We start from the raw sequence: 27,400 nt of genomic DNA on the forward strand, positions 1-27,400 counted from the left end.
TTAAAAACAATATTATTTATTAATAATTATGCACTAGATGTTAATTCAACAGGATTTTCTTCCTCCACTTTGTATGGCATTTGCGCTGACAACTTTCGTGGCATTGTATTTGGATCGTGAGCTGGACCGATTTCGGGAGAAATCTGAAAGAAATATATTTTTTAATACTGGTAGCATTCTTGCCACCCTTCCAAGTAGAAATGATTTGTACAGTAACTATTTTTAATTATTATTTGCATATAGTTAAGATTGAGTAGGTTAATAATTCTTATGTTAATATATTACTTTTTATATTCGATAAGAATCTATATTTGTTCAGCTACAAGACTACTAACCATTTGCAATGCAGGTTACTTTTAATTGCCTTTATAATATTGTAATATAATGTTGAGCCACTAACATAATGCATAGCTGTGTGTAAGTTGAGGATCTAGGAAATGTAAGTGATGAAAAATGTAGTATTAATTAATCTTTTTTTTTTAAATATTTTAGAAACAATTCCAAAATATCATTTGGATGTGGAGTAGATTTGACCCATGTCTTATTCATTATTTTGAAAATATAATTGCTTAAATTTCATTGAATGTCACTTAAAATTGTACCGTGTTGTCTTCTCCGTCTGTTTCATGTTCATCATCAGTTTCGAATTCCGACGAACTCTCCTCAATTTCTTCTTCTTCCTCTTCCTCATTTTCCAGGGTTTCATCTTTCTCTTCTAATGGCTCCCATGCTATTTCTTTATCTACCATATCTGAACGAAGTGTAAACATATTTAAGACATAAATGATATCTCAGTTGCCATTTGAATATATGAATAATAATGTATGTCGGCGGAAAATCACGTATTTAAGAAAAACACGTGCCCGGAAATTATTGTTTTAATCATTTTTAATAATTTAAAACTGTTTGATTATTAAATTAATAATATTTAGTGAATTTTGAGATGTTAAATTAATTTGAAATATTTCACCGTCCATAAATAGGTGTTATATTGAGTGAATAGTGCCCCCACCCATTTTAGTTATAAAAGACCGAACGCCCGCCGGTATCGGGACCCCACCGACTACGTTCTGAGCCGAGGTGCGATCTCATAGGAGACACCCTCAGGACGAACGTCACTCTCGAGCCCAAAAGGGTTCACCTTAAGGCAGAGTTTTAACACTCGCCCCAACGTTCGGTGACGTTGTAAAGGCCAGTAGGGCCAACAGCACTACTCAATCAAGATACAAAAAAAAAGAACGGTATCGGGAGGCTTGTTCGAGCCGTCCGCGTCGGAGCGACCGGACCTCCTCAGTTTGGAATAAATCAGAGAAGAATATTTCCTGAGTTTAATTTCATAACTTCGAGGATGGATAGAAATCTAAACCCCGACATTCGTGACGTCAGCATTGCTGACGTCATGTTTTTAAAAACAAGCCAGGACAAGCCACTTCGTCATGTATCAGAACTTTTTTTAATATTATTGAAGTTTCCTTTTTAAAATTATCAAATAAATTAAACAGAAGTCGGGATTTTTTGGTTAAAAAAAGAAATAAACAACTACGTCAAATATGATATTATGTCATTATGCCTTCGATTCCACTGGCTTACTTATGAACTATTTTTTTTTGCCATTTGTAACATAATTGAGTTTACTGCAAGTTGTGTTTACCTCTAAACCTGATCGATCCTCTCCTGCTCACTGGCTTTTCTTCGTTTGCTTCAATAATGATGTTGGGAACGATATCGATGACGACTCCGTTCGATTTCTTGTCACCGTCCTTATTTTCTTCACTTTCTTTATTAAGCTGGACGGCGGAACCATTACTTTAGTTAACATTTGGAGTTAGTTGTATTAGTGTTGAAAGGAAAAACGAACCAGTGGCCGAGACCACTAACGTACTTATGTTTTTTAATTTGTGGAAAAGAGTAATTACTGAATTTCTTGCCTGATGTCTTTGGTAGAAGCGTGGAGCTTTAAATTTTTGTCTAAACTTATAAAATGGTGATTCAGAAGCGCTTGTTTAAATAAAGTATAAGAGGCAACGTCAGTTAGCAAAATATGGAACTTTTTGTAGCACATAGGAAACTTGTTTAATGTGTAGTATTACATTTTTTCCATTAAGATTTTATCAATCTATATTATCTGCATTTATAAATAGTTGTACGGTATTCGGGCAAAACATGCTCGGGTCGCATTTTTTCTTCTTTTATAAACCAAATGCAAATAAATGAATTTATTATTATCGCTATTACCTGTAAAAATGAAACCGAAGGCTCCTGGAACAGCGTCGCCTTTTCTTTGTTTCTCAATATGTTTTCATCGGTTTCCTTTTCGAGTCGCATTTTGTAGGCTTTTTGAGTTCGCCACATCTAAACATTTAATGTTTTACTTTAAACTGCCCGCCTGCTTGTTTTTTCGTGAGAATTTTGTCGAAATCATCAAATTAGCAATATAGAATACAGCGAGGAAAAAGTTTGACCTAGAATAATATACCAACGTGTTTTCGATCTTCGAATGTGATTCCAAACTGGCTCAATTCCTATGGTAACACATGAATATGAATTGTAGCTACAGTACTCTACAGTAAATATTCGTAAAGAACTCAAAGTATAGGACTTTACAAGATCTCAGAAAAAGTTTTAAAATTATTCAATTGCAAAATTAAAAAAAAAAAGCAATCGTTAAGCCACGTTTGAATGTTTAAGGAAGGAAAACTAATGACTGACTAGGTGATACTGCTAAATTAGATGATGACACAGTTTTCGAATGAATGGATCGCTTCTTAGCTGTTTCAAATAGAAATATGAAAAAATTCGTTCACATTTTTCCATCACCATCAATCACAAAATTAATTATTAAACAAGTTATGCAGATTAAAATTATGAGATCTGCGGAAAACGGAGAGCTGGGAGTTTCGGTGCATCTTGGGTGGGGCTATGTTCAGTGGTTTGCAATTGACTGAAAATTCAAATCTTATTTATAAAGTTAAAAAAAAGTTAAGAAACTCACATGGGAGCCAGTGTAACACAGCCCGAGGAGGAAAACAACAGTTAGCGCTATAAAGAATTTGTCGGTGTTCTCTTCTTCAGCGTCGGGTTGTTGGTGCAGAGAGTCGTAGGGAGCTCTCGAAGGTGGATCTTCGACCCACGTCTTATCAACACTCTGAGAAAAGGTGTATTGAGTGTCGGAAATATTTTTTATATCCTGTATATTTAGCTCGAGGGACCAAAAGGTTTTTGTAACAATAATTTACTATTTTATAATAATAAAATAATTGAATAGTACAGATCTTTGAATAGGAATCACTCGGTGGTAGGCCTTTGTACAAACCCGATCGGGTAGGTACCACCCATCATATTTTCTACCACTTCCGGCAATACTCAATATTGTTGTGTTCCGGTTTCAAAGGTGAGTGAGTCGGTGTAACCACAGGGACAAATTACATAACATTTTAATTCCAACGTTGGCGGCGCATTGGCGATGTAAGGAATAGGAAATATTTATTACAGCGTCAATGACCGCGGGCTGTGGTGACCACCTACGATCAGATTACCCTAAAATTTACCCTTCAGCCTACCGACTTCATAAAAAACTGTTTAAATGAATTTTTGCTCATAGTATTGCTCATAAGCGAAGGCAACCGCCGCACTGACGATGAGGAAGCTGCCGTTGTGCGCGGCGCCGAGCTGGTCGGGCCACGCCTCGTCGAAGTCGGCCGAGCACTGCGCGCTGCGCACGCCCTGCGCGTTCACGGCGTTGACCGTCTCCAGCGCCGAGCGCGTGAACAGCATGTACTCCTCCAGCGGCTTCATCGCGTGCTCGTTCACCTCCACGAAGATATCTGCGGGCGGCGCGGGGGGTGAGCTCACCTCTGACCTTGAGGGGGCGGTGTGTGGTGGGGGTGGGTTAGGGGGGCTCCGTCACTCTGCTGTACGTTCTTTTATAATGGGACAACTTTTATTTTTATTAACTATGAGTGTCCGAGTGACGTCTCATTTTATTTCATTCGATTCTAAGGATATTTTGGTAACATTTCGTTAGAATGTTAGACTTCTTTCATAGTATGACATTGCAATGTTAAGTTAATAAATGACAGAGTGTCAATAGAAATTTGTCTTTGAATAATGTTCGGTCGCCTATTTGTAACTCACTGGACAGACATCCATTATATCCTTTGTATATTTTGAGTCTCGGATCGGTGGTGTTCAAACCTCCTATCTGGACCTCATTAGAGCCGACATCCAGCACTTCCCAAAGTCCTTGAGGTGGTAACTTCTCTAGCGGTACGTCTATTCTGTCTATTAACAGTTTAGCGTCTTGGCCTATTCTGGTATAGTAAACTGTGTGCCGAGCTCCTAAGAGGAAACAACATCGATTTAAAAATGGCTTGAGAATCAAAAATACTTTAGTAAGAAGTTTAAAAAATGATTAGTTGAAAGATGCTTATCATATCACCAAAGAGCTCTAACATTTCCAAAAGATTCTGGTCGCTTTATCAACGAATGTCTGAGCTTGGCCTTACGAAGCGCAAATCTTAGTACAGAAACCAGAGGAATAAAACCATTTACATGAAACATTATTTCTATAATACGAGATAATATTCTTTCAAAAAATGTGCTCCTTTATATATAAAATAATGCTAAATTGTTATTTACAAGTAAGTAATAAAATTGAGCCAAAATTTCAGAAATAACACTTTATCACCAATTTTTCAAAAACATTTAAGATTTCAATATTGGGAATATTTAAAGTTTTCGCAGCGAAAATATATCAACTAAATATTCGATTTAGCATTTTCTGTTAAATAACAAACGTGTCGATTACGATCGATTGTTTCTTTGCGCGAAATGCTCACAGGGTTTTACTCTTCGCGTGCGCGATTGCGTGAGTCGAATAGATATCCGAGACGGTTTCCCTTTAATTAATAACATTTATTACCATTAAGAAAATTTCTGTTCTTGAATTCAGCTCCATAAGCCGAATCCTCTCTATCTTCTTCGAACTTCAAGTAGCCATCTTGGGTTATTGCTATTAGCAAATAGTAACTGCGCCTGGAAGAATAATTCTACTGCTAAGATATTTTATCGATTAAAGTATTTTTTTATTTTGTTTTTAACGCTTTCTAGAACAGGAGACGCCATACACCTACATGTATTATTAAAATATTAAACGTATAAATAAAAGTTCCACTCCAAATATACACGTCATAACAATTAGCGTAATTATTATATTTTCATTATTATTATTTATATTAGCTACTTTGTATAGTTTAGGTGCTGTCGCTGAAATGTTTATATAATATGTAAATATTATATTATATATTAAATTACAAAATAAAGCGGAACCCCTGCGTTTGACAGATTAAAGATATTATTAAGATATGAAAAGCAGCTGAATCCATCACACGCTGCCAATTAGCCAATAGACATGCCTCGGATTTTTAGCATGCAGATACCCTCAAAATATATTTCATAGACAAAGAGAAATTACGCATAGATTAGGCAAACGATCTTGACCAGATTTAACGCGAGAAATTTAACTAATTCGTTATATATATCTTGTATTCATACTTGCATTATTACTTAAGTCATGCGTTCGAATACAATGTTGGAATTTTTAATACGATACAAAGAATAGTCACTGGGAGGGTTATAGCGGAATATTCACACGGTTCATTTTTTATCGAGTTTCATTTTACAGGAAATTCTTTTTTTTTTTTTTTACTTAAACATTTACGAATTTAATTAAAGTGTTTACTTACTTGTTCTCTGTCTGAACTAATAATAGGACGGTGTTCTTTTGTCGAAGGTCATTGCTTGAAAATGCTAATTTGATTTTTACCTGGAAATATTATTAAAGCGTTATCGTCGACGTAACGCATCTTTACGACTTCACTGCGGTGTATCTAGCGACAGTGGTCAGTGAGCAGTGGGTGTAGTGTAGCGGAGAGGAAGTGAACATATTTTTGAGGCTGACAGTGTTTTATTGTATCAAAAATGTTGGAACATTTCCAAAAGGTTTCCTAGTGCGCGGATTTAGTTGGACATGTTAGATTTTTAAATATATTGTTTCAAGACAAATATTTACGAGATATGCTCACTTGAAATTATGTAATCAATGTAGTTTAAAAAATCGCTAATCTTACAAAAATAGTTCCAGTTTGTGAGGCAAAATGTCCGCGCTATTTCGATACTGAGTCCACTTTTTGTATTTAAAGGTCTTGCAACTTTATATTGAACAGGAGCTAAGGATTTATTTTATCTATAAACAATATCTTATAACAGATAATCAAAATAAATTACGGTCAGTATTGGTCCAGTTAAGACGAATTTCCTCTGAAGGATGCTCTCCCCGTTGAAGTCAGCTCCCTTTTCTTCCATACAATATTCCCCGAAGTAACTCGTCAGCTCGCAATCGCAGCTACTCTCCTGGTTCGTGAAGTCTTCCGTACAAATCCCTCCATTCTTGCAAGGCTCGGAATCGCACTTCATATTACATTCCGGTAAGACGCCCGTCAAATCTGTAGCAAGAGATACTCAGTAGCTCCAATTCTATTCTTCGTAAGAAAAATAAATCCATTCTTGAACATGGTGACCGGGAATTAGTAGCTAGATTTAGAGTTGTACATACTCATAGTGTAGAGGCATTGATATTTAAATTTGAAAGTAAAATAAAAATATACGACAGAACTGGACTTGTATCTAGGTGACTAGATTTTTGGGTACAATACATACCGGTTTTTTTTTTAATTACGTGATGTCATAATTGTTTTTCATTTTTGACGTCGACCTAGAAGTTGCAATCACTCTGTATTCAACTTCTAGGCCGTCTATTTGTATAAAGAACTATCTCAAGGTATATTATAAGTGTACAGTCAAAACTTATTCCTGATTAATAAATATCATTGAATATAATTTGTATTATGTTTAAAGGTTATGACTATGCTTATACTATATAATTAATATTAAGAAAAATTTAAGGAGTTATCTACTACAAATTAAATAAACGGTCATACCTTGTTCAATATTTTGTTGAGCCTTTTTTGATAAATCAACAACGTGATCAGCTATCTTGAACCCTCTCACGCAACCTACATACCCTCCCTGAGGGAGCTGAATAGCTCGGGGCGCTAAATGTAAGGAATAGGGGTCGTAACCTCCGAGATTCATTTGGAAATAATCTGTTGGAGGCGCTGGCGGCCTCTGCGGTCGGATTACCTCTGAAAATGGGAATAAGCGGCTAAAATATAATAGGACTGAATTTATAAAGTAATCTGCCGCAAAATTTAGTTGAACAAGTCCTGAAATTTTAGGAACTACACGACATCGAATTCCCTGAATATAATTATGTATATTAAAGTACTTTATTGAAGTATTTTCTTTGTTCCATGTATTAAATTAATTATTATTTAATAGTAATTAATCTTATTCGAGCAGTAACTGGTGGTAGAAAATATAATCTACAACTGCCTGGAAACCATAAATAACTTTATCATGTTTGTAGCATCGACAAAGCGATACTTTTTATTTTGAGAATGTTCAGTTTTAAATCGTAAACATGCCAATGATACTACAGCTTATTATCAAAAACGAATTCTGTTACATCACATACTAGACAGGATTAGCAATCGTTTATAACGCAAATCTTTATCAAGAGCAGCGAGGATCGTTTATCTTTATGTGGTATATATTTAAATCTATTTTTTTTTATAACAATAAAGATATTAAATACTTAAGTAATTGTACTGACTGTAAAGAAATGCAAAGAATTGGATCGTAATTGGACCCGAAAATTTTCATGAATAGATTTTTTTAAACGTGTTGATCACAGATAATAAAAGGAAATATTTATTTTTTTAAATATCAACATTACTGTTCTAAATGTTAAAATTAAAACTCACCAAGTTCAGGGTTGCCCCACGGCTTGTTGGTGTAATTAGACAGAAGCCTGGCAACCTTATCGATGGTGGTGTTTTTGTCGTTCACATGCAAAGTCGTCGTGTTCTCCGACCTTATGATCGCAATCTGAACACTTTCCCCTTTGTTGATCTTCTCGTAGGTAACGTTCATTTGTACGATTTCATCTTCGCTGTTGAACAGATAAATGATTTCCGTTCCGTTGTGTATGAATAGATGTATGAAGTTATTGAGGTTGTCGTTCGCGTACAGCACGAGGGCGTCGTCGTCGTACGTGCGGAGGTTCATGAGGACGCTCTCCGTCATCATCTTCTTCAGCCGCGACTTCTCGGCGTCGGTCGCGTTGTCGACGAGGTAGTTTTTTTTTAAATAGGACTCCTTCGTTTGGAATGTTAAGGCTTTTTCGTTTATGTCTGGAATTTGTAGTTTATTGTTAATTAAGTTCTTATATTTGATCTGATTTGAATACAAGCGATGTCTATAAATATTTAATAAACCTTAATTAATATACACGGATATTTACAGGCTGTTGATGTATGTTTTATATCTAACAATATTGAGCCAAATTAACAACTAGAGGATACTAATGAGAAGTAATAATATATAGAACTTACTTTCTTCGCAATGCACTCCCAAGTGCGCCCAAGGGTTCTTACAAATACACTCGTAGCTCGACCAGAGCTCCTTACAGGTGGCTTTGTTCTGACACGGGTTGGGCACGCAAGACGGCTTACAATCTTTGATTATTTCAGACAGATGGACAGACATGTAGCTGTATATATCCAGAATTTCTCCATTCACTACTAACCCTCTGAAGCAACCAATCAAACCTTGGTGTACTGCAGACTTTTTTAAATGTTCTCTGAAATTAGAATATTTGTTATGTATATATATATATTTTAGAAAATTGTAATGTATGATATTAGTTGTGTCATCTAGACCGATTTCAGTCACGGGTAACAATCTCAACTACGGCCAGTCTACTATGCAGGCTGTACACTAAAGGTATTTAATTTTATTGATATTCTAGATACTTCGCCTTTAGCTGAAATTTGTTCTTGTATATTAATAGCGTACGTCGACTTTTGTCCCAGTAATTATGGGACGATAGCTGCACATAATAAATCGGCAACAGTCTCATTGTATGAAGAGCTCCAGCCGTAGATGTGTAGAAAAATAAAGAGGATTCTTGATTGCAATTTACGAACTTGTTATGATTTAACAAAGAATTAATTTTAGAGAGCGGTAAAAAGTTACTGGCCACGTGTCGTCAGTTTATAATTAAATTAAATTAAAAAAAACCTGTCAAGGGTTTCGAAATTTGTAAAAATCTGTTGGAAAAACGAGAAGTATCTCTAGTAGCTTCGTGGAAATAAATACTCACGCAGTAGCTCCACCAATGAACATAGATCCTTCGAATGGACCAAATTCTTCCTCTAGAAGAAAATTCAGCATCTGGTACTCGGTGTTAAGCATGAATCTGACGTGGTAGAAGTTGTAGTCGATCCAGATTTTGTGCCATTCCCCTCCGTTCAGTTTCCTTTTAGAGTTGATTACTAGCTTCCTAGTAGTTCCCGTGTTTAGTGTAAAGTTAAACGTTAGTTCGTGTTCTGTAACCAATTGCGAAGTTAAAGTTTTTTGACTTGTAGGGGAAAGACAGGCAAAGTTGCCAGATGATAAGTGTTCACAGTTGATAAGCATTGACATATAATCTAAACTTATCAAGCATCGTCAATACGCGGCAAAGCATGGGAGCCAAGATATATCTTGTACCTATAACTACACGGCCCAACACCCTTCCAGTACACGTAAGTTGCCAAATCAAGAAATAGGAATGCATAGTTCAAAGGGGGAGAAAAAAAGGTGATTGGTGAACGTGAAGAGATACGGTAAAACGTGGTGAATATTTTAGTTCTACTTTATAGCAAGTATTCTAAATATTCTAAGTAATATTTATATTTTGGGCTATAATGTTTCACTGATCTTCTAACCAGACATCATCCTCGAACTGCATATTTAAGTAATTCGTCTTAAAACTATACGTTGTTAGTAAATATTTACCGCTCGTCAACGCCACCATAAAAGACGGATAGTTCGGCCGTATCGGTGGTTGGAACAGCAATATGGCGCTGGTTCCAGTTGTCCGGAAACTGAACGCGATGTCTCCTTTCCTCCACCCCGGTACTTCGATGTACGATTGTGACGTCGTGAACGTCACCACATAGCGCTGGGTGTCTGAAAAGGAGTGTGACGGATTATTATGGCATATTATAAAAATAAATTTTGGGCAAGAACACACTCAGATACAAAGATTGAGAATCTGTCCCTCTTTTATTTAGTACAACCATACTAGACGTTATTTAATTAAAGATTTTAACATCGTAACTCTACTTAAGTCCGAGGATCATGAGAAACTTTCATCAATACACGAACTGTTTATAATAAAGCCAAAAGCAAGTATTTATTATATATTCTGTTCGTATTACATTATGAAATATTAATTTAAAAAGAGACGATCTTAAAAGGTGCGATTACATTACAGTATATTCGAACACTATATTGTCTTTAGAATATGTTATTGACAAGCCAATACAACTATCAGTAGATACTAACTTGTTTCAACGCATTCCAAAGGTCCCAGAGTGATTCTGCCCTGTGCTTCTTCAGTTAAATCCTTCTGTTGCAGGAAGAACATTTCAGTGATACCCAAACTCTTCGGATCTACAAGAGTTCCCTCGTCTGAATGCCATTTGTTCTCGTTTGCATCGCAGTTGCATGATTGTGTTGGGTTCACGCAGGTAGCGTTCACTCCACAAGGGCAGTATCCTCTGGAAAGATCCATTATGAATTTAAAATTATAATTACAAACAGCTTACTTATTCAAGTATTTTTGTTTAAGTAGGTATTAAACATTTACTAGTTGACTATGTTTTAATTACTTATCTTTAATTTATTTGTATAGAATGTTGCGAAACTGTTTTAAAATAAAATGAGAGTTACGTCCAAATGTTTTGAAAGTTTATAAAGCAGTTACTGGGTTATTCGTTTTTGCACTGTATATTACGACAGGGGAAATACATATATTTGAATAATTTGATTCACGCACAGTGTATTCCTTAGAAATCCTCTGTATCTGTTTTATATACATCTTTCTTGCACATTCATCTTTATTTCCTTCTACTCATATAACCTCATACATCTAAAACTAGCATTCTTCTACTAATATGACCAACTTCATGTCTATCTTGAAATGAGCATGTAATGATAGTGTCTTGTTTTTTTTGTCTCAAATGCGACTTGACACTTCCTCCTACATTCCGTTGATTTAGTGAGTTAAGTTGAATGAGACAAAAAATCGAATCCTCTAAATCTTTATTAATGATTGTCTGAATAAAATGTAACGAATTATAATACACTTTAAAGATTTAATAAAATCAGCACTGGGGCACTAACGATATTACATTAACACTGATTTATTACGTTCAATAAATTTCAATAAAAGGCCGTTGGATTCGAAAGTAATTTACTAAAACGGTTGACTAAGGTCGAAATTAATGTGCAAAAAGGTATAAATGAGGGAACAACGTGTTTAATGTATTGAGGTTTCAAATCCCACGGTAATCTATTGAACGTTAACCCTCTGCAGGATCAGGTTCTCTTATTAAAACCGCTTTAAAATGTGTATAATTAATCGTGTGAATTTGTAATTTCCTTGTTTATAAATTTCATTGATGAAAATTTATCCAAAATTAAATTCAATCACTAACAAATAATTATGTTATAATATTCTTTACGTTGTGAATATTTTTATATAATTTAGGAAATTCTTTGGCCAATAATCACAATATCATACAATTATAGGGAGATGTCAATTTTTATAATGCTTATATTTGTATCTTGCACATTTCTTCTTCAGAGTTGTAGAGTTCTGGCTTAGTACTCGTAAGTTATATCCCTTGTGCCTATAGCACTAGCTCATTTACCGTTCTACCCAAACTACGATAATACTAAGTAGCATTGCTTAGCGCGAAAATAAGTTTAATGGTATCTATCCAGCGCTTGCACAAAGCCCTGTTATCAAATTTACTCTGTGTATAGATGAAGATTAGTAAACGATAGTAGAATCTTTAATATTTTTTAAAAATACTTTATAAAATTAAAATAAAAGAAATATACTTTATTCAACTCTTTTACAAGCACTTTTGAATCGTCATATTACAAACTATTTAAAGTAAAGCTACAACCGGTTCGGAATGTAGATTCTACCTAAAAGAACCGGCAAGAAACTCAGTAGTTACTCTTTTTCAACATAGTACAAATACGTACAATTAACGCTTGTCAAAGGGTTTCTATTATTATATAAGTAACTCAATGAATTACATAATAATATAATCTTGAAACGTTTCTGAAACGTTTTTCAATTAGAAATTACATTATAGAACTACCACTCATATATTCCATCGCCAAACAGAAATACTTAGTATTTTTTATGTTTTAGTTTTAAGTCATAACATTTTCGTTGCCAAGGGTGGCGCATTGGTAATATAAGGAATGCTTAATTTTTCTACCAGCACCATGATAGTGGTGACCACAAACCATCAGGTGGTCCACTCGCCAGTCCGCCTGCATGATATAAAAGTATCCATTTCCACGCCTCTAAGCTTACCTTTTTACATTTCCAATATAATCGACGGTGTCATTCGATGAGGATATGAACCACGTAGCGCTGTGCAGCTCCAGAGGCGCCATGTTACAATCATATTTAATGTACTGACGACAGAATAATGAATGCGAAATCAATTCTTGGAGCATTTCTGCGGTGAACTCTCTGTATTTGATTTTAAAGCTGAAATCTTGGCCGGAAGCCGAACGGACGTCCTAAAAATATGTAAGATACAAATTATTTTACTGGAATTTAAAGGGAAAACTTTATTTATCTTTAAAGTTATTTATTATACTTTAATTTTAGTTGTCAGAAGAACTTTTACAAAATAGAATCAACAGTTGTCTCCGGTGTTTAATTTACTTATATTACAGGATACTCACAACTTGGCTCGGAAGATTGTGTTCAACAACTGTCGTAGAGGAATCAGCTTCTATCTGAAACTCGCACTTGACATGCGCCGGTGGAAACTTCCCGTTGCCGTCTATATCTATCAAATACACATCGTTCCTCGTGTAGCCCAGGAGCGCTAGTTCTTCACAAGTCTTCCTGAATGTAGCGAAGTGACAGTTTTCGCCGATATATCCTGTTTGGAACGTATTAGTCAAAGTAGGAAAATTGTCTATGTCTAAATTACATTGTCTTTGATTTGATGTTTGATAGATAGTATGTATAATATTAGTTGTCGCGGCTTCGGTCGGTTTTTGTTCGTCGGGTTTTGGGCATAAAAGTGTATGTTCATTCTTTGGAGTCAATCAGTATAGAGTAAATAGTAACTAAACAAGACTCATGAACCCAATAGTCATAACTAAATATATCTTTAAAAGTTTGAAGATTTTCAACTTAGGTTGTTAATATTTCTTTGTTAAACTTTTAAGGTAACGTAACGTAAGAAAGTATTAATAAAAGTGTTATTTCATGAAACCTTGAGAAATATTGAAGATAAGTAGATATTGTTTGAGACTTTTGTTAGTATTGTTCTGTTGGAGATGAAATGTGTGAGAATTAATATGATTCAATTTCTAATTAAGATGCATATGTTATGTATGTGTGCGTGGCTCTTTCCCTTTCGATCATTGATGGATAAAAAGTTTTTTTTTAAATTTCATATTAAATTAATTTGTAAATGGCTCTCTACAAAAGCGATAATTGACAATACTTACCTTATTTTTGTAACCAAAAAGTTTTATGTTGTGCATTTCTTAGTCACTTGTAATTTACAAATAATTAAAAATGAAATCACATAAAAAAAATAATACATGTATATGATATTTTTTATTTTTATATCAGGTATAAACTAAAATGTGCCACAACGTAATGGTTAATTGTTTGATAAAATGCAGAAGATACAACAGTTTGACAAAAAGGTGTCGCAATGTATTAGAATTAGAACTTTTGGAAGACATTGATTTAAATAATTGTAAATAAAATAATGACGTAAATATAATTCAAAGTAATATAACATACCTGTGTTGTCACAGTTGCATATCACTCGGTCCTCTCTGATCGAGCAAATGCCGCCGTGTTCGCAAGTGTTCGGTCTCGTGCAAGGGTCTACGTAACGACAGTCGTCTATCGCGACTTCACCTACAACTCGCTCCGTGTTTATCACGAATCTGGTCCAATTGAATATATATTTGGAGTAATTTTAAAAACATCGTAACAAACATGTCTTTTTTTTAAATTGTTATTCTTTTTTTAAATTTCACAAAATTCAATAGCGTAAATAGAATTTAATTTATAATGACTAAATTCTATAAAAGCGTAACAAATAATACATACATAGTTTAGTGTATCTAGATCAAACTATGGGATGTTGATGATGTTCTTGAGGGAGACTAGTTAACTGCGCAGTATATATGATAAGTGCACAAGTGTTAGCAGAAACAAAACACTCTCTATTCCCTTACCGGCTTGATCTGATAGGATTTTACCACCTGGAAAGGATTTAGGCACGGGACCAATAGCTTAACGTGCCTTCCAAAGCTCAGGAGTTTAAGTACTACTAATTTTTTGGGCCTTAACAATAATTAACTATTATTCCTCTTTGGTTACATATTCGATTTTGGCTGGTGGGTTGGTTACGATAGCTACGGGTTGAGATCGGTGGTCCAGTTGCCCTATTCGGAATTCCCCGCTTAAAGTAAATAATATAAACATAAATGGCAATTTCCGGAACGTTATGGTTTTTTTGAAACACCCGAGGCCCTTGTGAATTTGTGTAAACTAGAAAATTTCATGGTAAATATTGTATCATCATTTTTTTTGGTCTTTGATGATTCTAAATTACATGTTAATTGAATGTTTTGATGTTCAAGTTTGAATCGTTTCCAAAGTAAACAGCTTCTGTTTACAGAAAATGAAATTAGCAATTAATTTAGAGACAGTTAATATCAATGTCTAAAGAAATAATAAGTAAAGGCAAGGTGCATGTTGGATTTTCAATGAGCAAGGCGAAGCGTAAGTAATTGAAAAATTACGGACGGAAAAAAATCGTATTAAATATATGATTAAAGAAAAAGTTATAAAACGTCACTAATAGTATCGACTCACATGTAAAAGATTACAAAAAAAATAAAACGATTAGTAGGAATCGTGAGAGAAAACTAAATATTATTCATTGACATGAATTGAACGGATGACCAACAAAGTTAGCCTTTCTATTTGATCGTCAGACAAAAACTATGCAAAATGAAGTGAGTTTAAATTATTTAATTTATTCATATGTTATATATTTTAAGTCGGTATTAGTTTTATTTGCGAGTATAGTCTCAATTTCTCAGCAGCAACTTGCAGTAGCAGTTTGGGTACTGGCAGTGTTTTTACTCCCATTTTACGAAGATAAACTCTTTCCGGACATGTCGGATTGTCCGTTCCATCGTTCATCATTCATATACAAAAATCCGTAAGAAGTGCCCAATATTTTATTTGATATAAATCAGTATTATGTTCCCAAAATATTTCTTAAGCGAATAAATACGGACATTAATATATACGTGTATATTGAATTGTAGACATAACAATAGTAAACATGATGTACAATGACTAAATCTAAACGTACCTTGGTTCAATTAACAGTCCGTTAATTTTAATGTTTCTCATACATCCTATTAAGCCCAAATTAGCTGATTTCAGTCCACTTCCTATAACGATTTTGTCCTGAAGCTGAAAATCTAAGCCTGTTGAAGAAAAACAATAATTCAAGTGAATTGAATATGCGTTCCCTAAATTCTGAATTAAATTAGCTAACGAATTGAACAATCGAAATTTGTGATGATGTTAAGCAATATATATAAAGTAACAACATAAATTAAATTATAAATACGACAGTTGTCCTGTGTACGAAAGTTGGAAAACTATGAAATTGTTTACGATTAGCAAATCCCAAAATTTACCTACATTGGCGAAAAAATATTTATCGCCATTATATTCGACATTCAACGATATCTGTTGTACCTATTTCAAGACCTTAAGTATCTAATAATTACCATTCCTCTCAGCTCTATTAGATTGTTGAAATAGAATTTGACAGGTCACGATCATATCGCGAATATTCGATTCGATTCGATTTGATTCGATTGTCAAATGCAAAACAAATAATAATCGAAAGTTTTCTGACATCACGATCATAGATTCGTAACGAATAAGATTGCATTTTAAATTGTGACATTGGAAATATAAGTGACTGACGAGAGCGAACTTTAAAATATTTAATGTCATGCATGATAATTAATTCTGAAAATTATCAGTGGTAAATATTTAGGTCCATATTTCTATACTTTAGTCTTTATATACAGACTAGTCGGTCTCCCGCAAAACTTCGCGTTTATTCAAAAGATTTTTTAGGAATTTTGAAACCTAAGGTTTTGTTTTGATTTCATTTAATTGTAAACTGCAAGTTACTCGTCTATAGTTGGCGCCAAAGTGATGACCTTATCAAATATTACACATTAGTTCAGTTTGAATTGGAGTTTGTCGATAACAATTTACTTTGATTTTTTTTCACGTTTTTCATTATTTTTCTTATAGAGCTGTAGTACCGCTGTCTTAACGGCCAGTAACTTTCCGCTCCCTAATATGAATTATTTGTTAAATTCTAACAATTTAGTTAATTGCAATCAAGAATCCTCTTTATTTTTCAGCAAATCGGCTGGAGCTCTTCAAAATGAGACCATAACCTATGTGCAGCTGTCGTCCCATAATAACTGGGACAAAAAACGTTTTACGCTATTAATATATAAGATACATCTTACACCGGAGTGTATCGCGCACGAGATTGAACCGTGATTATAACTCACCAAACATTTGCGCGTGTTTGTTGTGATAGTCGACCGTCAACTTGATTCTTCCTTTCCTGTAGTCGAGTTCGACGGTGTGCCAGTCATTACTGACATTGAATTTCACAGATTTCAGTACTGTCACGTTCTTACCGACATCGGGCACTAACTCGAATCGTATTTCTTCTTTAACCATTCTTACCTGAAAGATTATGTAATCATTTTAAAAAGTAATATATATCATATCGAGGCTTTTATAAAAGCGATTATTTTCTATAATTCATATAATAAAAATAACGTTAAAAGGCAAAATGCTTAATTTTATTTATAAAAATAAATAACTATGGCGTTGTTATAAAAAAATGTAATTGTGAAAATATTGAAGATCTTTAGCTATAATTGGTATTTTGTATGCAACGAGTATAATTATTTGACTTATTTATTATCAAAGCGTACTGTCTATGTAGGTAATGTGTGATATTATTTATACCAAGCATGTCTAATTTTTCTCGAACCAAATAATTAGACAAATGCAATACTTGAGCCAATTGCGCTTGCTTTACCATTTCAGTTTGGCTGGAAGGTAGCGGATGGCTGGGTGGTATGTATCCAGACTGATTTGCACAAAACCCAAGTAATCTCAATTTGCATACACAAAGCTAAGAAGAAATATACGTGAATATCAAGTATCTACTGAATATCCATTATCCATAACACTTTCAAAAATAATGAAAACTCTTCCATTGGATATTTTCCACAATATATATTGTAACTGTTTAAGCTCATAGTTATTCTATTCGAATAAAAGTCGCCTGCTTTCAAATAATACCAGTTACATGAAACATAATTGTCTTAGCTTACCTCCCAATAGCCTTGTCCTGAAGTGATCTGGCTGTAAGCCAAAACCGCCATATTCTTGCTGGTTTTAAAGTCGAAAATCAAATTGATGCTGTTGCTCTGGTTTAAAGGCCACCAAATATGGGACGTGGCGAAAGGATACGTGATCGGTATAACTTCTATATCGATATCAACGAATTCAGGATCGAGTACTCCTATGTAATGGACTTTGGGGTTATTTTGCTTCAACTCGTAAAGTATCGAAACATCATTGTAATATACGTACTTAAGATTCCCCGCGAAATTGTTGAACGATTTTAGACCTTTCATTTTATGCAAATCCGGTCCACCGCATATGTAAATCTCAGGGTCTATACAGACGAATTTAGCATCCCCGGGTACTTCGTAGGTAGCTGTTATATCATCCAGGTATACTACAACTGTTTTTTCATGTATAATCACAGTTAGATTATGCCACATGTTATTGTTGACTTTTTTGCCCAAGTAATCTTCGACCTGACCGTCCCCTAAGTCTATTTTAAAGGCAACCTTTTCTAGGTGTATGGATAGCGCTATGTAGTGATGTTTGTCGTCAATCTGTCCGCTCGCATAAAATAGAGCCGAGTCGTCGAAACGAGTCTGAAAGTAATATATTACTAGTCGCCTTGTTAGCGAAGCATTTTATCATTTGACATTGAGACTCGGTCGACAGTTTTAATTGTATTTTTATCATTATTTAAAGGTCATTCGTATTGTCTTTTTTTTTTTTCTTGTTAATTTAAATTTAATTTAAACATACTTTAAAAAAATATCGTATTCATACGATTCTTTCAAAATCTTTGCCCTGCATCAAAATGTTGTTCGTAATTTCATTTCGTTAACATTTCGATAATTATAGTTTTATTTATACATTCTTGATTAAAGTTTAATGATATTAATTGTATATTTTGTCTGTGATATATTTAATAAATACTTACTTCCTTATAAAAAATAACAAGTAAAATATTAATTGGCATAAATTAGTATAAATTTACCAGATATTCACATAACAAAATGGAAACAAGAACATTTACAAGATACGATAGGATGAAGATCTAAATATCTACCTTAAAATGTAAGCTGACTCTCGTATTGGTGGAGTGAACGCGATCCTTCCAGTCGTAGACGCGATACGACACGTAGCTCGAACCCCGTAATGTCAGTATCGTTGCAGCTGATGATAACAGGGAATAACAAATTAAATAAAATACATCATGAGAACGCATGCGCAGACATTAAGTAAGTGTCATTGAAACATTTAACTCACTGTAAACATCACAAAGCTGTTCCTCGTACAGAGTGCCGAAGCAATCGCACCTGTACCCGTTATACTCATTAATACATCTAGAACCTTCGAAGCAAAGATTTTCCATCGTCTTACATTTATCTATACAACCTTCTTTCACATTTTCGTGCTTGGTAGCGATTAGAGGAACTATTGGTAGGAGATCTGAAGCCGCTTTGCCTGAACTCAGTACCATATCACTGATGCAACCGACGAATGATTCTATAATGTATTTTACGCCGTGGAGTTTTTCTTCTGAGCTGAGACCTAAAAAGGAAATAATAAATGGAGAATTAAGTCTTATTATGATTTTAATTTTTTACATCAAAACAAAAGTTACACTCAAAGATTTATACAAAGTTATTCTAGATTCATATGTTAGTATAAGTCGTAAACGTTTGAAATTAAATAATTGATTGCTCACCTCCTATTAAAATAACTGATGTCAAGTTGTCTGTTATACCATAATTTGTATCGAAACTTAAGCCCTGAAATGAATTATATTGATTGATTATAACTAGTCTATAAACGGAAATGAGATTTAAAGGACTTATGACTAACGACTGCCACGAAGAAGAAGTTTTAAAAGTTTTAGCGCCAGTTCAGATAGTATCTACTGAGTTGATAGTACCGGCTAAGGTCTCTATTGAGCGTTATCGAAATGCTCATATTACAGTAATACAAAACTTATTCTTCTAATATTATCAATTGAACTGCAAAATAAATAGCTCATACAAGCTAATCTTGAAATGCCATTTAAGAACATAGTTTGTTATCCATTATTTAAAATAAGGTGAAAATGATGGGTAAATAAAACCACGTAACTAAAAGAGCGATGAGCATGAGCGTAGAGGAAGACCTAAAAAGTGAGTAAGAGAGATGATGGAGTGTGTGAGTCCCTCCTCACACACTCCATCATATGAGATATGAGAGAGATGGATGTGAATGATCAGATGACGAATATTAGAGAAGAATGGAAAGACATGCTGCGCGGTCTCAAATAAATTTGGACACAGGCAGGGAATAGAAGAAAGTGAACCGAAGACATAGTTTGTATTTCAAAGCCAAATTCTATATCTACCAGTGATAATGCATAATTCCCATAATCAGAATTAGAATAATTATATATAATATTACAAATGCCTTTAACATAGAATGGATCTCCCATTCACATAACTCAACACAAAATTGTTCCCGTGGAAGTTAATTCTTACAATAAACCCAAGACTTAATCGCGTTTTTAAAAACATTTACGTTATAACATACCTTTAAATAAACTTCTTCCTTTAACTGATCGACTTTAGCAATAAGCCTCGCTCCATGGACATCAATAGTAACCACTACACTGTGCCAATTATCTCTGTTAAGTCCTCTTCCTACCGTTACTGAAGTGAGATGCTTCCCAAATACATGGACCACTAGAATCAGAGAAATAATAATTAATAATTGATTGAGTCAGTCTAACTATACTCTATTCCGACCATAACAGGAAACAAGCCAAAAAAATAACATTTGACAGCAAATTGACGCGATATCATTAATTTAGAACTTGATTAATATATGATATTCCGCATGAATTAGCAAAAAAATTGCGCTTTAAACGTCGACGAAACTGTTATCGGAATTTTGGAACTAAAATTAAAGTGGAAATAAGTAAATAAATATTGATTAATCACAAACTCTTAGTAGTGCACAATTTAGCTGAGTTATTAGCAAAACGCATGAAATACGTAAATCTAAGGTTTGTTTGTATTTTTTTCTACTTCCATTTGAATAGGCTATACAGGTACAAAGGACATAACATCTTAGATCCTAGGGGTGGTGCATTGACAATGTAAGGAATAGTTAACATTTCTTATGGATAAAATGGCAATTAGTGTACACAACTTACTTTCAGGTAGATAATTTGACAACATAAATTATAAAAAAAAAAGTTTGGATTCAATGTGCTTTTGGACTGTGCTATTAAGGAAATTTTTAGGCGAGAAATTATAACTTTCATAGGAACCTATAATTGAAATTGTCTTTATTAATCAAAGTCCATTCTAATACGTTCAACGATTCATAATATTGTTAAATAATAATACCCGGGAAAAGTTATCCAATGGAAGTATCAAAGGTATTTAACCGATCTGAATCGATATTAGTTAAAAAGAAAAACATAGACCAATTAAAATCTACATAACATTTTGTTTGAGCAATATATATACTACGACTATATTTTATTACAACACATACGCTTCTAATTTATTATTTAAGTGGTTAGTAAATTTCCTCACATTTCCAGCGCGCTTGCAATCTTGCTCTGCAGTTAACTAAATTAGTTTTTATTTAATTGTACATTTTATTAGTATATTTACCTTTAAGTTCTCCTTTCTCTACAATGACGTATAACGCATAAGGTTGCATTTTGAAAACCGGATTCTTAACGTTGTGATAAACTAAAAGACCATGAGGAAGTCTCGTACGAAACTTGAACGATATTTCTCGGCACAATCTGTAATATTTGGTAGGAAAAAAAAATTGCTTTTAAAATATGTTTTATATAATTTTTTCAGGTAGGCCAGTAACTGTATTCATATAAAAAAGACTACTATACTTCTATCGCCTTACCTTAATTGAAATCTTTGTATGATGTCTCCATCGAGTTGTATGAATGTGTTATCTTTAGCAAACATGAAGGTCTGATGGTGACCAGATTCAGCAAAGGTCAGGAACCGGTCTCTATCACTTGGTGGTATCGGTGGTATAACAGTAGCATATGTAGAGGTAGAAATGTTTATCGTTGTAGGTAAGGGTGACGTCGAAGTGAAGGGTAATGTTGTTTGTACTGGAGCTGAAATAAAACATTTCGATTTGTTTTTAATTATTATTAAGATCAATTTTATTATTCAAGGCTAAAATGTCGAATAAAAAGCAGTTTATATAACCTTGGAATCCTTACCTATGATCACATAGTTAAAATTTTAGTTATTGTCTCAATCATTATCAATATATCATCTATATGTTCTCAATAATTATCAAATATATTCATATTATTATAGTTAAGAAGTAGAACACTTTAAGATATTTAAATATTCATATTAAGTTAACATTTAAATGTTACCTTTCTCCTCAGAAGCTAAATCTACTGGAAGACTTGTGTCAACATCAGCTATTCCATATGAAATCAATATCACGGTTATGTATATTCCTCGTCTTTCCCGCAAGCCCATTTTGCTCGATTAATGTCATTTATCTGAAAAAATATTATCTCTGTAAAATATAAATAAGAATATTTTACTTGATAGTAGGGCATCGTGCAAGCCCGTTCGGGTTAGGTACCACCATCAGATATTTTACCGCCAAACAGCAGATTTCAGTATTGCTGTGTTTCGGTTTGAAGGGAGCCAGTTTAACTACAGGCACAAGGGATAAAACATCTTAGGGTCCAAGGTTGGTGGCGCATTGGCGATGTAAGATGGGAATGAACGATGGGCGGTGATGACCACTTACCATCAGGTGGCTCATTTACCTGTCCGACTACCTATATCATAAAAAAATATACTATCGAAACCTTATAAAAAATGATTTGTCATTCTTTGATACAAGAATGAAGTTAAAATTATCAATTAATCAAATTAGGCCTCTAAGGATGTTCAATGATAAAAATATTCAGTTTGAATAACGTTATTGAATTTAATATTCGTACATTGAGATAAAATGATTAACACCATTGAATATGAAAGCGGTTAAGAGAATAAAGTTTACGTGGTTTTGCGATTAAATGACTGGAATATATTTTAAAGCGAGTTCTCAATTTTAAAATATTTCTCAAATTAAATATTTTGGACTCGTAATTTTTTTTTACCATTGTGGGATTATTGTAGGCTGCTTTACACTTGTTTCATAAATTAATTATGCTTCTGCATATATAAATACTTTGTATTGTTTTGTTTCCCAGTACTTGTTACCATTTGGTGGGTAATTTACTAAAATTTTGGAAAAAAGTCGCGTTCGTGTGGCATTCGACAACACGCAGAAAAATATTGTGAGACGTTTTTTAGGGTTCCGTACTTAAAGGGTAAAACGGACCCTATTACTAAGACCAGGCTGTATCCCATGAACCGTGATAGTTAGACACTTTAATTTTTTACAGATGATGTATTGATTCAAAAACGCTTCGTTGTGAAGTTTACTTGAATAAAATTGATTTGATTTGATTTGTATATTTTTTAGTATATATGTTCAGTTATCGACTTTGTCTGAAGCGAAAATACCGGTTCTTATGGAATATAAATTTTGCCTCTTAAGCTGTATAGTATTTATTAAAAACTTATAAAAAGCGGCTGAAGCGCTTTAATCCACAAAATCAGAGAATTTGCATTATCACATCATCTTAATCATTGTCACCATATTTGCAATGGTTACAGCTCACCAGTGAGTACTAGGTTTTAAGTTTACGCGAGCAGAGTTGTTAAGAAAGTCGAAAAACGGGTTTCAGCGTTTAATGGTAATGAAAAAGTTACATTAACAACCAGTATTACGTTTTATTTGTAAGAATTAAAGAGTCTGTTTCTGATTATCTGTATAGCTACGTAAACATCGAAAATTTTGGTCGTACATTTTTTTAGTAGATATGGAATTAAACTTTAAGATTAATTCGACGAAAATTTTAAGTATAGACGAGCAAATTTGTACTCATAATACTCGTAGTTACAACAGTAGTTAAATTTATCGACATTATGCTCAATATTCATATGACATCTTGGCTCTTACTTTAGGATTATACTATTATTTTTTTATTTAATACTTCTATAAGGTAATTACGCCTAAATGTGTGTATTTTATTTATAATTGGAATCAAACTCAATCGACATAAGATCAATCGTTTAATTTTTGTTATTTAATCACGCATCTTTGATTGCTACCTATTTCTTCATGAACAATAATATCTTGAATATTGATAAAATGTAATACTCGAAACTTTGATTCTGTAATTTGGAGCCGAGTTTAACCATTGAATTTATTTATATATAAGCATTGCGTTTAATTTGCTAGACGTATATGTATTTTATAAGTTCAAGTTTTATAAGTACAACTATTCATGTATTTAAGTACCTAATTAGTTAATCAAATAATAATTATTTCCGTATTCAATGTTTTCTAATAAAGTATCTTATCTAGATATAATTATTTTTCCTTATCCAAATACAGTTTAATTTATCGTTGTATATTTCTTATATGGAAATAAATAACTCATTGACAATTCAAATCCAGAAAGAAGGTTGTATATTATGGAAACTATATTCTTCATTTAAATGATTATATGACCATATTCTTTTGTAATAACACTGTCTCGTTGGTCACGCTAGCATATAAGGCCGCTGATCTCGATGTCAAAAAAGTAATTGAGTTTTCTGGCGAAAATATCTCATAGTCAATATCTCAGTATGGCTATGGCTAAGACAAGCCTACATTGGTCCTAAGGAGCAGGATTTATTCCGGTCGTATCGGATTTGCTGCCCAATCAATATTAAAGTGTGAAAAAGGAGACCTATGTTTGCGCACATACTTGTGCGCAATATTATATCCTGCGCAGCTGGCTAGTCACTTGAATGACTGTCACGTGGCAGAAATCGGTTAGACTGTATCATCATTAATATATCTACCAATTGTTGCTGCTAATTACTATTAACTTCAAAGCCTTAAGCAAAGATTAAGGTGATATCGAATTATACTTTTAAAATGTACAATAAATATGATGAAAACAATAGGTACAATCAATGAAATCTAGGACCTCTGTCAATAGACATACTAAGTATTTGAAGCCCCGCATCCTTTTTATTTGTAGTTTTTTTTTTTTTATTTTAATTCTGTCTTTAATTTTAATTCTGTCTTTCATTTGTGCCACAGATTATTTCGCAAATGCTACGTGCGATAGAGAAGACACGATTTTATTCGTAGTCGTGTAAAGAGTTTTATGTATTGAATACAATCGATAAACGACATTCAAGATGGCATGAGGAGTTCTCCATTTATACTTGAAAAATAAAAACGTGTTGTTAACCTTGTAAGGTTTATATTTTTATGATAAGAATTCATAATATGCAATTGTTTAGGATTAAGGTAGCATACTATTTCCTACAATAAGCATAAATATATTTTTAATGCAATTATGCTGCTATTGCGGTATGTATGTATGCTATTGTGGTAATACAAGGACCACCCAGTCGCGGGATTAGTCAAATTCGAAGTCGAAAGAAATTAAATCCGCATCTTAATTTAGTCGATGTTCCAATTTTAAATTTGAAAACTAGAAACTCATCAATTATAATATAATGTATTATGGTTTCGTGAGCCCTAATGTAATCAATATTAAATTTTTTAAAGTAACAAAACGAACCTTGGAGAAATGCAGAATTGAGGTACGTATTTTTCTGTAGATAAATGAAAAAATAAATTGTCTATTAAAAATATCAAACATATCACAAAACTACAATTTATAGGTAAGTTCTTCTTCCCAATAGGTACAAAGGATTTCTTTAAAAAAAAAAATGTTTCCGGTGCTGATAGATACTTTGAATAACTGTTATGGTAATTTGAACCTATTTTATATTTGTGTAGGGTCCAAATTTAAAAGCCCAATATTCGCATAGGGTATTCAGCGGAAATATGGAATCAGAGTGCACACACACTACATCACGTCGACTAAATATGACCAGTATTATTTGACCCGTCTCGATCTCGCGATTTCTAATTAAATGGGGTGAAGGCGAAGGATTTGAAAGTAACAGCCGGGTTCAAGACTGTTTGGTCGTTGCGTGCAGCTAAATTGACTCAAGTGCTATAGCGTCTCAAGATGGTTTCGGGATGACACATTTGAAATGAAATTTTTAAGATTAAATATTTGGTACTTATTTCCAATAGTTTTTAATGTGTGAATTATGTTTATAATAATAAGGGTCTTATTATTTTGAAATGTGTCAAATTGTAAACTAAAAGATAAATTAACAAATTAAAACATACCTTTTGTGGAAAAAAATATACTTACAGTTTAAGTGAAACGAAGAAAATCTAAAAGCACAAAGATAATATCACAATTTTATTTTAGCTTTTTAATTTATTCCAAAAATAATAAATCATATTTTAAAAATAATTTAAAGAATCCTTTCACTTCAATTTATTTAAAAATCTCGGGTTACGTTACTTCATTCCCGCCAATTTAACTGCACAGATTATATGGTTTTTTTATTTAATAATTCTGGGCAAAAGAATTTAGATACGCGGCCCCCGTCAATCGCGGCGCACTGAGGACTTTAACAGCACGTAATGACACCTACAATTTGTCCTCGCGGGTTAGACCCTGTTCCCAGACTCGGGTGCAGGCCATTAGCGGAGAGGACGAGGAAGCGATTTTCGAGTTACTGTTGTTTTTTCAAATATTTACTATAAAGCAAGTTTTATACTAAATGAATAAAGCGAAGTCGTTGAAAAGTAACGATAATTATAAGCAATTAATTTAATATGTGGTCTTATAGTATTATTTTTGCAATCGGCAATTTGCGTAAAGATTTTTTTTAAACTGCCTGAATAGTTCTTATATTCTCTCATTTTTTTTAAACGTTCATCGAATTATTTAACATTTAATACACATTGTATGATAATACTCCCAAAAAAGTTTTTATAATTTAATTTAATATCACTTGATAATCCCTGGCTGTACGTTTATTTACAGATTACTTTAAAAAAAAACGGTTATTGAAGATTTGATCTGCTACAAATGCTAACAAAACTACATGAATATCAAATCCACAATTAAACTGTAGTTTGTTGAAAAGAGGACCATAATAACGAAGTTTAAACATGTATTTTGTGATGTATCCTAAAACAGTTTTATGAATTTTATATAATGATTTATGTCCTAAATAATGTAATAAACACGAAAGTAAGTTTGTTTGTTACAATTTAGGTCTACTACACAACTGATCTTCATGAAGTTTGGCATACACGTTGTCAAGGGCACAGAAAATTACATAGGGTAATAATGCCTCGCCTCACATGTGAGCTAAGCCGCGGGCAGAAACTAGAAACTAATATCAATAATATAACATTATTTTAACAAGAGATAAATTTGAAAATGGAACTCAAAAAATGATATATTTAATTATAAAATTTAAACAAATTGTCATACTCAAATAGTATTGTAGAAAGTACGACTGATAACATTGTGAAAAGAAATTCCAAAACCAGTTTATTATTTTAAAAAAACTAACATTACTTTTGCGACACACCTCAGACGTCGAAGTGCAATCTCTATGCATTTCAAGTAATTAATTGGGTGACATCGACCAAGACATCTGACACTTTGTTAATTTAGATTTGTGCTCTCGTATTGCGCATGCTTTTTTTGCACACAAA

General features: G+C 33.3%; 1 protein-coding gene across 2 annotated transcripts; it reads right to left on the reverse strand.

Annotated features, from left to right (window-relative positions):
• On the reverse strand, positions 1 to 26,297 carry Axo (axotactin). Of its 2 annotated transcripts, none has more exons than XM_064217307.1 (30): positions 26,048 to 26,297; positions 22,107 to 22,253; positions 21,614 to 21,836; positions 21,361 to 21,497; positions 20,267 to 20,418; positions 19,425 to 19,488; positions 18,983 to 19,267; positions 18,783 to 18,889; positions 17,701 to 18,315; positions 16,861 to 17,041; positions 15,624 to 15,741; positions 14,030 to 14,178; positions 12,946 to 13,148; positions 12,566 to 12,777; positions 10,513 to 10,727; positions 9,961 to 10,134; positions 9,284 to 9,509; positions 8,514 to 8,761; positions 7,884 to 8,312; positions 6,999 to 7,202; positions 6,286 to 6,503; positions 5,745 to 5,824; positions 4,922 to 5,034; positions 4,135 to 4,338; positions 3,637 to 3,824; positions 2,993 to 3,145; positions 2,236 to 2,352; positions 1,652 to 1,787; positions 603 to 751; positions 1 to 143 (listed from the first exon to the last, which is right to left on the reverse strand). In XM_064217307.1, the coding sequence occupies exons 2-30, from the start codon at positions 22,213 to 22,215 to the stop codon at positions 27 to 29; spliced, it is 5,526 nt and encodes a 1,841-aa protein (XP_064073377.1). In that variant the 5' UTR covers positions 22,216 to 22,253; positions 26,048 to 26,297; the 3' UTR covers positions 1 to 26. The 2 variants fall into 2 exon arrangements, with proteins under 2 accessions (XP_064073377.1, XP_026486908.2); XM_026631123.2 differs by having other exon boundaries at positions 22,107 to 22,238; positions 26,034 to 26,297.
• Positions 26,298 to 27,400: the final 1,103 nt, after the last annotated feature.

The sequence above is a fragment of the Vanessa tameamea genome, chromosome 16 (genome assembly GCF_037043105.1).
Source record: "Vanessa tameamea isolate UH-Manoa-2023 chromosome 16, ilVanTame1 primary haplotype, whole genome shotgun sequence".
In the NCBI taxonomy this organism is placed as follows: domain Eukaryota; kingdom Metazoa; phylum Arthropoda; class Insecta; order Lepidoptera; family Nymphalidae; genus Vanessa; species Vanessa tameamea.